The 13,880-nt window shown below is 35.5% G+C and overlaps 1 protein-coding gene across 5 annotated transcripts in view; it reads left to right on the top strand.

Moving 5' to 3' along the window:
* Window positions 1-13,880, top strand: part of OMA1 (OMA1 zinc metallopeptidase) — a 91,389-nt gene that overhangs the window by 36,385 nt on the left and 41,124 nt on the right. Inside the window, exons 8-9 of one of the 5 annotated variants that reach the window (XM_059135709.1) lie at window positions 1,743-1,813; window positions 3,536-3,707. The exons of 3 other annotated variants lie outside the window; for them this stretch is intronic. In XM_059135709.1, coding sequence (XP_058991692.1) covers window positions 1,743-1,813; window positions 3,536-3,557 — 93 coding nt within the window. In that variant the 3' untranslated portion in view covers window positions 3,558-3,707. Of the gene's footprint in view, window positions 1-1,742; window positions 1,814-3,535; window positions 3,708-13,880 lie in introns of those variants that run through there. One more of the 5 variants, XM_059135706.1, reaches the window with a different exon arrangement.

The raw sequence follows: 13,880 nt of genomic DNA, 5'->3' as shown, positions 1-13,880 counted from the left end.
GGAGGTCTCTGAAAATAGGCAGCTTGCCTCCCTTAGAGTGCTCTCTAGTTGTGCTTTGTTATTGGGTTTGAGTTTATATTTTTATGGTTATAATTTTTCATTTATAAGACATTTAGTTTATCATTACATAAATTATCAGAAAGACTAATACAGGGTTGGTAAAAACTGGTTGGGCTAAGGTGTGACCCAGAGAATAATAACTAGATGTACAGTTACCAGATGACAATCAAACTATTTGATTTTATGTGTAGGTGTGTATTCATTTGTCACTGTAAAGATAATTCAACACTTTATAGTCATTTACATAAATGAGTGATCTCACCACAAGTAAGTCATTTTTATTTTCTAGTATCTATTTTTTAAATATGAAAAAGGAAACTAATTTTTTTTCAGTGGTTTTAATGCAGGAGCCGCCTTTTAGTAGGGCACTCACTGTATGTGATGGTGATTATCACAGTGATTAGGTAATAGAGATTACTGGTGTTTAATGGGGATGCGGGGGTGGGGATGGAGACAGAGATCTTGAATCCGCTATAATGGCCTAGAAAGCCCCCAAATTTGTTAAGTGTTGATGTACAGAGATGCTGCCAGATGGTTTCTTCAAGTAGCCTGAATAACTATGCAGATAGCACCATCTAGTGACAGAAATAGGTAATAGAATCTAGTTTTGTCAAAAAAATAAAATAAAAATTCTAAAATTTTTGTAAATAATAGGTTAAAATCATGGACTTTTGGAACAGGAAAGAAAGTTGGAGATAATCTAATCCATCTTCTCCTTTTACGGATAAGGAAATTGGGGTCCAAAGAGGTGATTTCTCCTATAATATGCACCTAGTTAGAAAGAGCCTATGCCCAGGTCTCAGTTTTCCAAGTTGGTAATCTGAGCCTTTGTCATAGAACACTATTTTTATGTTCTATTTGGATTAATATTTTAGGTGCTTTGCTTAGTTATTTAAGAATAAAAAACAGTAAATGGGGAGAACATCTCATTTACTAAGTGTGTTACAATGTAGATTTTCATAAAGCATGAACCTCATTGTATCACCTAGACAAATGAGACAAGGTTTTGTGTATTCATTTCATTTTTTTAGTTGCAATGATTTTAGCTCCAAATGTTGAATCTTAAGATAAAACTTGAGCATGGGGGGAAAAATATGTACATGGAAATTTATTAAAACTTTATTGTATTGATTGATAAACTGACATGTTGGCAATCAAAAGATGCAAGAAACTTTAAAATGAAATGAATTAAAAAAATGATGCAAGTCTTCCTACTTCTCTTTGTTAGGGTATATAAAATGGTTTTGGAAAGTCAAGGTTCTTTTGTTTTGTTTTTAATGAGAGGGATGGGCAGATATTGAGAATGGTTTACTTGAAACCATCTTGAGCCTATGTCACATTCAGTTGGAAAAGAGCAATTTTTAAGTATTGATTGTAAAATGTTGTTTATACAAGAAATGGGTTCCACGGTAAAGTGAGCTTTAGTGAGTGGTGCCATCAGAGGTATTGGGACAGTGAATGTATGAAAGTGAGAGATGGGGAGAACCAGTTTCCTGGCAGTTGGTGGTGACAGTGATGACAGTAGTGCTGATAACACTGATGATGATAGTGACAACAAATGGCAGTAATGTAAACTAACATCTCTACGTGCAGGGCACGTGCATGTGTTTGCGTGTGTTAACTCTGTAATTTTCATAACAACCCTGTGAAGAATAGGTGTTATTATTATCCTCATCTTACAGATGAAACTCAGGGATAGAGAAACCAAGGAACCTGACGAAGGTCTCACAAATAGCAAGATTTTTCAACAAAGGTACATTTGTTTATGAAGTGGAACTTTCTACAGTTCCACTTTCTACAGTTCTATAATTTCGGTTTTCTGCTGCACTACCTCTAAGATCGCCATTTTAAAAAAATCTGTTCAGTCTTTTTTTTTTTTTTTTTTTTTTTAATTTTTTTTGAGTAACATATAATATATTATTTGCCCCAGGGGTACAGGTATGTGAATCATCAGGTTTATGTTTGGTCTTTTTAAATGGTATCTTAAAATAGCCTCAGTGTGTTCTTCTACCTCTGGGAGTCAAACTACCCTTGTGCCATAGTCCTTTGTAGTATTATCTCAGATAGCTATTTTACCAACCACTTGTCTGTGAAATACAGGAGAGGATGTCAAAAGGACTGAGACAATTGTAAACTGTTAATGGCTTTCTAAAAAATGACTCTGAACTGCTAATGTCAGACTTTACCTCTTAGGGTTATTGCTGACAGGAGTTTTGTTGGAGAATCTAGGTGAATGTAAAGCAAAATTCAGAGATGCTTTTATCGTTAACGTTTTTAATGAAAATTTTGGCTACAGGTAGGATATACTGGGTCTGGATTTATTTATACAATTTTTCCAGTGTTGTTTTGGCATTGGAAAATGTTCAAATAGAAGCATAGCTTTTCTACTATTGTACTCTTATGAATATCATATCCCACTGAGTTTCTAATTGAATAGAAGCAAATTCTTTTTCAATTAATATGTCCCTTAATGCATATTCATGCATGTTGATAATTAAACTTAATCCTTCTTTAGTTGTAAATTTGTGATATCATCACTTATGACCGAACCTAATATCCTATAATATTGGTTGCTCACCAGGGGAAAGTAAGAGTAAAAATAGTATCCACTGTGTTCTGGATCTGGACTGACTACTTTATAAAAGTTATCACATTTAATCCTAATGATCTCCTGCTCTCATTTCATTTTTATAGATGAATCTGAGACTCTTGGAGACTAAGCTATTGGCCCAAGGTCACAAACACTTCAATCATTTTACTTGTGTTTAAATCCTAACTCTGTCACTTACTAGTTATGTTATTTTCAACAAATTACTTGACCTCGTGGGTCTTGGTTTCTTCTTATCTGTAAAATGAGTGTAATAATAGTACTTAACTCAGAAGTTTGTTATGATGATTCAGTTAGTTAATATTAGTCATACGCTTAGACAATACCTGGCATTTAGCTCCATGTAAGTAATTATTAGTTAAATAAAATAAATGGTATTTTGAACCCAGTCTTTTTGTTTCTCCTTTTCCCATTGTCCCAGTATAATGCCTCAAAAAGTATTCCGGGACCTATGTATTTCGCTGAGAGAACTCTGGTTAACTCTGACAATAACTAATTCTATTTTAAGAAGTTAACTCTGACAATAACTAGTTCTATTTTAAAGAAGAAAACCCAGTCTAGAAATTATCCACTTTTTTTTTTTTTTTTTAATTTTTTTTTTATTTATTTGACAGAGAGACATCACAAGTAGGCAGAGAGGCAGACAGAGAGAGAGAGAGGAGGAAGCAGGCTCCCCGCTGAGTAGAGAGCCCGATACGGGACTCGATCCCAGGACCCTGAGATCATGACCTGAGCCGAAGGCAGCGGCTTAACCCACTGAGCCACCCAGGCACCCTATCCACTTTTTCTTAATGTACTTGTGGACACTTGGTAAACACAAGTTCCTTACTTTACTTTTTTAAAAAAGATTTTATTTATTTGTTTTAGAGAGGAAGAAGAGAGCATGTAAGTAGAAGGAGGGGCAGAGGGAGAGAGAGAGAAAATCTCAAGTGGACTCCATCCCAAGCACAGAGCCCAACACAGGGCTCAGTCACAGGACCCTGAGATCGTGACCTGAGCCAGAACCAAGAGTTGGATACTCAACCAACTGAGCCATCCAGGCATCCCTGCCATAATTTGTATTGAGGCAAGTGAGTTAGGCTTGTGATGAACTGAATATTTATTTTCTAAATATTTCTATTTTGATCTATAATTGATCTGTAATTTTGATAAATAGTAATCATTTTATCTTTTTTTTTTTTTACTGTGGCAAGAATGTTTAACGTGAGATCTATCATCTTAACAAATTTTTAATTTGTATAATACAGTACTATTAACTGTAGGCACAGGGTGGTACAGCAGATCTTTAGACTTTATTCATCTTTTATAACTGAAACTTTCTGCCTTTTGAATAGCAACGTTGTATCTCCCTATACCCAGCCCTGGCAGCCACCATCTACCCTCTGCTTATGTGAGTTTGACTATTTTATTATTTTATTTTATTTTTTATTTTATTTTATTTTTTTTTAAAGATTTTATTTATTTATTTGAGAGAGAGACAGTGAGAGAGAATAAGAGCGAGGAGGTCAGAGGGAGAAGCAGACTCCCCATGGAGCTGGGAGCCCGATGTGGGACTCAATCCCGGGACTCCAGGATCATGACCTGAGCTGAAGGCAGTCGTCCAACCAACTGAGCCACCCAGGCACCCCGAGTTTGACTATTTTAAATCCCTCACATAAGTGGAATCATGCTATATTTGTCCTTTTGTGACTAGGTTTATTTCACTTAGCATAATATCCCCAAAGTTTATCCATGTTGCTGCATGTGATAGGATTTCCTTTTTTTTTAAAAACTGAATAATATTTTATTGTATGTATATACCACTTTTCTTTCTCCATTTTCCCACTGATGGACATTTAGATTGTTTCCACATCTTGATTGTTATGCGTAACGCTGCAATGAACGTAAGAGTGCTGATACCTGTTGGAGATCCCGCTTTCAGTTCTTTTATATAAGTACCCATACGTGGAAATGTTGGATCATATAATAGTTCTATTTTTAATTTTTTGAGAAACATACATACTGTTTTCTGTAGTGGCTGTACTGTTTTACATTCCACTGACAGTATACTAGGGTTCCACTCTTCTCTGTGTTCTCACTAACACTTACCCTTTTATTTGTTTATTTTTTAAATCAGCCATCCTGACAGATGTGTGGTGATCTCTCATTGTGGTTTTTTATTTCCTTTATCCTGGCGGCTAGTGATGTTGAGGATTTCTAAATATACCTATTGGTCATTTTTATGTTGTTTTTGGAGGACTATTTAAGTTTTTTTTTTTCCCAATTTTAATTGTTATTTGTTTTTTGGTTATTGTTATATAAGAGTTTTTGTATGAAGTATTAACCCCTTATTAGTTGTATGGTTTGCAAATATTTTCTCCCATCCTGGAGGTTGCCTTTTCACTCTGTTAATTATTTTCTTCATTGTGCAGAAGCTTTTTAGTTTGATGTAGTCCCATGTGTCAGTTTTTGCTTTTGTTGCTTGTGCTTTGGGTGTCATATCCAAGGAATCATTGCCAAGATCAATGTCATGAAACTTTTCCCCCTATATTTTCTTTGAGGAGTTTCACATGTTTCAAGTTCTGTGTTTAAGGTTTTAATACATCTTGAATTGATTTTTGTCTGTGGTGTAAAATGAAGGTCCGATTCCATTGTTCTATATGGGAATATCCAGTTTTCCCAACACCATTTAATGAAGAGACTGTTTTTTTCCATTGTATATTTTTGGCACTTTTGTCAAAGATCACTTGACTGGATTATTTCTGGGCTCTGTATTCTGTTCAGATGGTCTGTATATCTGTCTTTCTGCCAGTATAATTGTGTTTTAATTATTGATTATGTTTTAATTATTGCAGCTTTGTAACACATTTTGAAATTAGGAAGTATGATACCTTTACTTTTCTTCTTCTTTATTACAAATATTTTGCCTTTTGGGGATCTTTGGTGGTTCTTTGTGAATTTTAGGGTTAAAAAAAGATTTTATTTATTTATTTGAACTAGAGAGTGAGAAAGCATAATTGGGGGAAGAGGGAGAGGGAGAAGCAGGTTCCCTACTGAGCAGGGAGTTTGATGTGGGCTCAATCCCAGGACCCAGGGTTCATGGCTGGAGCCAAAGGCAGCCACTTAACTGGCTGAGCTACCTGGGAGGGCCTACAATTGTTTTTTCTATTCCTGTAAAAAATACTATTGGGATATTGATAGAAATTGTATTGAATCTGTAGATTGCTCTGAGTACAATGGGGATTTTAACAACATTAAGTCTTCCCATCCATGAGCACAGGATATCTTTTAATTTATTTATATGTTTTTTAATTTCGTTGATCATTGTTTCATAGCTTGTAGTATATAAGTCTTGATCTTTTTAGTTGTATTTACTCCTAAGTATTTTATTGTTTTGATGCTAGGTGGCATTATTGACTTAATATGCTTTTCAGACAGTTTGTTTTTAGGTTATAGAAACACAACTGAATTTTATGTTATTTTTGTAACTTGAAATTTTGATAAATTCATTTATTCTAGCAGTTTTCTTTTGTGGCATCTTTAGTGTTTTCTATGTACAAGATCATGCCATCTGCAAACTAAGATAATTTTACTTCTTTTTTTCTGATTTGTGTACTTTTTCTTCTTTTTCTTTTTGCATAATTGCTCTTCCTAGTTCTGATGCTGTGTTGAATAGAATGATGAGAGTGTTCTTGATCTTAGAGGAAAAATTTTGTTTTTCATCATTGATTATGTTGTTTGCTAGGGTTTTTTTCATATACGGTTTTTATTATATTAAAGTAATTGCCTTCTATTCCTAGTTTGTTGACTGTTTTTTTTAATGAAAAGGTGGTAAAGTTTGTCACGTGTTTTTTCTGCATCTGTTGAGATGATCATATAATTTCTATCCTTCATTTTGTTAATGTACTGTATCGCATTACTTGATTTTTATATGGCGAATCATCCTTGCATCCTAGAAGTAAATCTTACTCGGTCATAGTGTATGATTTGTTTTTTCAGGCTAAATACAGCTTATTTTTACAATGAAAAAAAAATTAGCTGAAGTATGGTCCATTTTAACTTCAGGCATACAACATAGTGTGATTCAATGATTGTATTCATTACACAATGTTTGTGTTAAGTGTTATTACAATCTGTCACCATCCAAAGTTATTACAATATTATTGACTATATTCCCTATTCTGTACTTTTCATCCTCAGGACTTATTTATTTTGTAACTGGAATTTTATACCTATTCAGCTTTCTTTCCTACTCCTCCAACCCCTCCCCACTGTTCTTTATATTTTTGAGTCTGTTTCTGTTTTGTTGTTGTTGTTGTTGTTCGTTCATTTGTTTTGTAGATTCCATATTAAGTGAGATCATGTGTTTGTATCTCTGTCTGACTTATTTCACTTAGCATAATACCCTGTAAGTCCATCCATGTTACCGTGGATGGCAAGATTTAATTATTTTTTATTTATGGTTGAGTAATATTCCACTGCATATATGTGCCATATCTTCTTTATTATGGACATTCAATTTGCTTCTGTATCTTGTCTATTGTGAATTGGTGTTTTCTTTTTTTTTTTTTAGTAAATCCCCCGAAGTGAAATTACTGAATCATATGTTATTTCTACCTTTATTTTTTGAGGAACCTTTATACTGTTTTTCATAGTAGTTATACCAGTTTACATTCCCACCAACAATGCACATGGGTTTCCTTTTCTTCACATTTTTGCCAACATGTGCTATTTCTTGTCTTTTTGATACTATCCATCTGTCTGGTGTGAGGTGGTATCTTATAGTGGCTTTGATTTGTATTTCCCTGATGATTAGTGATGTTGAGCATCTTTTTCATGTGTCCATTGACCATTTTTATGTCTTTTTTGGAAAAATGTCTCTTCAGATCCTCTGCTTTTTTGTTAATTGGATTTTTTTTTTTTTTTTTTGGTGTTGCACTGTAGGAGTTCTTTATATACTTTGGATATTAACCCCTTATCAGTTACATTATTTGAAAAAACCTTCTCTATTCAGTAGGTTTCCTTTTCATCTTGTTGATGCTTTCCTTTACTGTGAAAAAGCTTTTCAGTTTGATGTCATCTCAGTAGTTTATTTTTGCCTCTGAGTTCCTTGGAGGAGACATAGCCAGAAAAATATTGCTAAGGCTGATGTCAAGGAGATTACTGCCTATGATTTCTCGTAGGAGTTTTATGGTTTCAAGTCTTGTATTTAGGTATTTAATCCATTTTCAGTTTATTTTTGTATGTTCCATAAGAAAGTGGTGCCGTACACTTGCGTGTGGCCATTCAACATCATTTGTTGAAGAAACTAGACTGTCTTTTCCCCACTCTCTATGTCCTATGTTGAGGGCATAGATATTTACAATTGTTACATTCACTTAGTGGATTTATCCCTTTGTTGTTATGTAATGCCCTTCATTACTGTCTCTTTTTAAAGTCTATTTTGTCTGATATAAGTACTGGTAACCCCCTTTTTCTTATCTTTTCTTTTTTTTTTGCTTACCTTTGCATGGAGTATCTTTTTCATCCCTTTACTGTCAGTCTTTGTGTGTCTTTAGCCCTGAAGTGAGTCTCTTATAGGCAGCATATAGATGTATGTTTATTTTTATGAGTAAAATTTTTTTCTTCCATAATTTTCTTCTATTTGTGGCCTTTTATTTTCCATTTTAAAGAAGACTATTCAGCATTTTTTGTGCTAAAAAATGTGCTGAAAAATTTTGGGCCTCTTCAGTGGTGATGAACTTTTGTTTGTCTGGGAAACTCTTTATCATTCCTTCATTTCTGAATGATAACCTCTCCAAGTAGAATATTCTTGGTTGTAGGTATTTTCTTTATAGCATTTTGAATATATAATACTATATTGCTCTGGCTTAGTTCTTCTGAATAATTACTTTGTAGCCTTTTCCTTGAGTTCTCCTTGTATGTAACTATTGGCTTTTCTTTTGAAGCTTTTAAGATTCTCACTTTATCTTTTAATTGTAATTATTATTTGTCTTGGTGGACCTCCTTGAGTTCACCTTGTTTGGGTCTCTGATGGTTTCCTGTACCTGGATGTCTGTTTCCTTCCCTAGCTTAGGGAAGTTTTCAGCTATTATTTCTTCAAATAAGTTTTCTGCATCTTTCCTTCTCCTCTCTCTGGGACCCTTATAATGCAAATATTAGTATGATGTTGTCCCAGGGGTATCTTAACCTATCCTCATTTTAAAACTTTTGATTTTAATGTTTAATTTTTAAATTATTTTTAAAAGATTTTTAAACTTACTTATTTGACAAAGAGAGATCACAAGTAAGCAGAAGTAGGCAGAGAGAGAGGGGGAAGCAGGCTTCCTGCTGAGCAGAGAGCCCGATGTGGGGCTCGATCCCAGAACCCTGATATCATGACCTGAGCTGAAGGCAGAGGCTTTAACCCACTAAGCCATGCAGGTGCCCCTAATTTTTTAATTTTTAAATTTGAGTACAGTTGATCCACAAAGTTCTTTTAGTTTTGGGGGTACAGCATACTGATTCAATATCTATATGTTATACCCTGCCCACCACAAGTGTAGCTGCAATCTGTCATTATACACTGCTCTTACAGTAGCATTGACTGTATTTCACATGCTGTGCCTTTTATTCCTGTGACTTACTAATTCCATAATTGGAAGCTTATATCCCTCAATCTCCTTTACCCATGTTGTTTATTCCTCTACCTACTTCCCTCCAGCAACCATCAGTTTGTTCTCTGTATTTGCAGATCTGATTCTGCTTTTTGTTTATTTATTCATTTGTTTTAGATTCCACATTAAGTGAAATTATATGGTTTTTGTCTTTCTTGGTCTGACTTTTTCACTTAGTCTACTACCCTCTAGGCCTATCCACGTTGTCACAAATAGCAAGATCTCATTCTTTCTTATGGCTGTGTAATATTCCATTGTGTATATATACCATATCTTCTTTATCCATTCATCTGGCAGTGGACCCTTGGAATGCTTTCATATCTTGTCTATTATAAATAATGCTGCAGTAAACATAGGGTGCATATATCTTTAGAAATTAACATTTTTTGTTTTCTTTGCATAAATACTCAGTAATGGAGTTACTAGATAATATAGTATTTCTATTTTTAATTTTTTGAGAGACTTTTATACTGTTTTCCACAGTGGCTGCACCAATTTGCATTCCCACCAGCTGTATGTGAGGGTTGCTTTTACTCTACATCCTCACTAACACTTGTTATTTCTTGATTTTTTTATTTTAGCCCTTCTTAAAAGTGTGTGGTGGTATCTTATTTTGCTTTCTTTTTGTAGTTCACTGATGATTAGTGATGTGGAACAGTTTTTCATGTGTCTGCTGACCATTTTTATGTCTTCTTTGAATAAAGGTCTGTTCACATCCTCTGCCCATTTCTAAATCGGATTGTTCGGGGGTTTTTTTGGTGTTGAGTTATGTAAGTTCTTTATATATTTTGGCTATTAACCCCTTATCAGGTGTATCATTTGTAAATATCTTCTCTCATTTAGTAGGTTGAGTTTTTGTTTTGTCGATGGTTTCCTTCTCTGTATAAAAGCGCTCTGTTTTAAGGTAGTCCCAGCAGTCTATTTTTGCTTTTGTTTCCCTTGCTTTAGGAGACATATCTAGAAAAATATTGCTGTGGCCAATGTTAAATCACTGCCTGTGTCCTCTTCTAGGATTGTTATGTTTTCAGGTCTCACACTTGGGTCGTTAATCCATTTGAGTTTACTTTTGTGTATGGTATTAGAGAGTGGTCTAGTTTCGTTCTTTTGCATCTTGTCATCCAGTTTTCTCAGCATCATTTATTGAAGAGACTATATTTTCTCCATTGTATATTTTTTCCTCCTTTGTTACAGATTAATTGACCATATAAACATGGGTTTATTTCTGGGCTTTCTATTATTTTTCATTGATCTATATGTCTATATTTGTGCCATATCTTCATTTTTAATTTTTTTTTCTTTCCCCTGTTCAGCCTGGTTGCTTTCCATTACTCAGTATTCTAGATCTCTGATGTGTTCTTCTGCATCCTCTGATCTGCTTTGGATCCCCTCTGGTGTATTTTTCATTTCAGTTATTGTATGCTTCAGCTCTGATTGGCTCTTTATATTTTTAAATATTTAATATAAATATATCATATTTATAAATATATTTATATTATCTTTATCTATATATTTTCTATTTCTTTATTGAAGTTCTCACTGAATTTATCCATTTTTCTCTTAAGTGTGGTGAATATCTTTATCACCATTACTTTGAACTGTATCATATAAGATTACTTATTTCCATTTCGTGTAGCTTTTTTTCTGGGGTTTTGCTTTGTTCTTTTGTTTGGAACATATTCCTCTGTCTTTTCATTTTGTCTGACTCTCTTTGTTTGTTTCTGTGTATTAACTATGTCTGATATGTCTCTTGGTCTTAAAAGTAGTAGTGTAATGTGAAAGGTGTCATGTAGTGCCCAGTAGCTCAGTTCCTCTGGTTGCCAGAACCAGATGGTCCATGGGTGTCACCTGTGTGAGCTGAATGCACTCTCCTGTTGTGGCTTGGTTTTGGGTGCTGAGGATGTCTTGGTGGCTGGAGCTGGCCTCTAAAGCCTGCCTGTCAGCAATGACTGGCTGAAACTACTGTGAACACACCAGTGAGCATGGCTTGCCCCTGGCGCAGCTGGCTGAGGGTTGGCTGTTGTCACCATGGGCATGCTGGTGGATAAGGCCAGCCCTTAACCTAGCTTTCTGCTGTGATTGCCCTGGATGCATTTGGTGGGCAGGGCTTGCTAATGGCATAGCTGGCTGAGGAACCTAGCTGGAGATACTGTAGGCATGCTGGAGGGTTACATTTGCTTCTACCCTCCCCTAGACAGGAGTCAGTTTAGAGGAGCACTGCTCCTGACCTGTTGCTTTGGAGGGGTGCCTGCTGGGATGGGTGGAGGGGAATGCTGCAGTGGGGCAAATGGTGCTAGCAAGGTGATGCAGAGTGTCAGAACTGGCTCCTACAAGCATCCTGCTAGCTAGGCTAAAGGAAGGCAAGAAGAATGGAGCCTGTCATAACTTCTCTTCCCAGAGAAATCTGCAGATTCCTGCCTCTCTGGCATACGTCCTAAAATTAGACAATAAATCTTCATGTATAACAAAGACTTTTTAAATTCATGCTTCTGTGCTGGGTCTCTGACCGAATGATATAGTGCACTAGGCTTTTAAAGACAGAGACTTGTTTTCCTGTAGCGTTCTGGCTCCCTTAGAGTTAAGCCTCATTGATTTTCTTTTTTTCTTCTTTCATTCATTTTTTTTTTTTGTACTTCTCCTCTGTATTTATTAGATGTACATGTAAGTTAAAAATCATATATATGTGTGTGTGTGTTTTATATAATAGGTTTTATGTAAGAAGTTATATAGAACAAATTATACACACACACATACATACTGGGTAGTGACAGGAAGCATTAAACTTATATTTAGGAAATACAGTAGCTATTTTTTATAGTCTTGAAGAGTGAAGAAGGTAGGTTTTTGGTGTGTTAATAAATGCATCTCCTGCAGTCCACACATTCTCATTTATTTTCAAAGCTAGATATTGTGGAGATTTGTCTTTTGAGTGTTAGGCCCAATACCCCAGTGCCCAGTGTTAGGCCTAATACCCTTCCTCTTCCGTACTTGTTATTGTTTCTCTACTTTACTGGTTGCTGTGCCAGAGGTTTGGTTCCCTACAGTGTCTGTGTCCCTCCTTCACTTCTTGTTGTAGCCTTCCTTTTATGATTTTTGACTGTGAAAATCTGTTCTGCCAATCTTCAGGTCATTTTCATATTGAGTTGCAATACCTGTAGTTGTCGCCTTGATTAATCCATGGCAGGAGATAATCTTAGGATCTTCTACTCTGCCATTTTCCCCCAATCCCCCTGTTGTACAATTATTTCAATGTGCTATTGGGTTTAGTTTTCTAGTATTTTGTTAAGGAGTTTTGAATCTGTGTTTATCAGGATATTGGGTGTATAGTTTTTTTAGTGTCTTTGGCTTTGGTATTGGGATAATGCTGATTTTGCAAAATGATCTTGGAAGTGTTCCCTCCTTGTCATCTCTTTTGTGTGAATTTGACAAAAATTGGTGTTAATTCTTCTTTATTTCTTAATTTTTTAAATTTAGTTTAATTTTATTTTTTTCAGCATTAAAAAATTCATTGTTTATGCACCACACCCAGTGCTCCATGCAGTATGTGCCCTCCATAATACCACCACAAAAAGGCTCACCCAAACCCTACCCCCCTCCAAAAACCTCAGTTTGTTTCTCAGAGTCTACAGTCTCTCATGGTTTGTCTCCCCCTCCGATTTCCCCCAACTCACTTCTCCTCTCCATCTCCCAAGGTCCTCCGCGTCATTTCTTATGCTCCGCAAGTTAGTGAAACCATATGATAATTTACTCTGCTTGACTTATTTCACTCAGCATAATCTCTTTCAGTCCTGTCCATGTTGATACAAAAGTTGGGTATTCATCCTTTCTGATGGAGGCATAATACTCCATTGTATATATGGACCCTATCTTTTTTATCCATTCGTCTGTTGAAGGGCATCTTGGTTCTTTCTATAGTTTGGTGACTGTGGCCATTGCTGCTATGAACATTGGGGTACAGGTGTCCCTTTTCACTGCATCTGTATCTTTGCGGTAAATACCCAGTCAAAAACCTCCCAAAAAACAAGAGCCAGGACCTGACGGATTCCCTGGAGAATTCTACCAAACATTCAAAGAAGAAATAGTACCTATTTTCCTGAAGCTGTTTCAAAAAATAGAAACAGAAGGAAAACTTCCAGACACTTTTTATGAAGCCAGTATTACCCTTATCCCCAGACCAGGCAAAGACCCCACCCAAAAGGAGAATTTCAGACCAATATCCCTGATGAATACGGATGCCAAGATTCTCAACAAGTTCCTAGCTAATAGGATCCAACAGTACATTAACAAGATTATCCACTATGACAAGATGGGATTTATCCATGGGATGCAAGGATGGCACAACATTTGCAAATGAATCAGTATGATAGAAGAAATCAGTAAGAGAAGAGAGAAGAACCACATGGTCTTCTCAGTTGATGTAGAAAAAGCATTTGACAAGATAAGCATCTGTTCCTGATTAAAACGATTCAAAGTATAGGGATAGAGGGAACATTCTTCAACTTCATAAAATCTGTGAAAACCCCACAGTGAATATCATCCTCAATGGGGAAAAACTGACAGCCTTCCCTTTGAGATCAGGA

The sequence above is a fragment of the Mustela lutreola genome, chromosome 10 (genome assembly GCF_030435805.1).
Source record: "Mustela lutreola isolate mMusLut2 chromosome 10, mMusLut2.pri, whole genome shotgun sequence".
Lineage (NCBI taxonomy): Eukaryota > Metazoa > Chordata > Mammalia > Carnivora > Mustelidae > Mustela > Mustela lutreola.
This window is presented reverse-complemented; position numbering and strand designations above follow the sequence as displayed.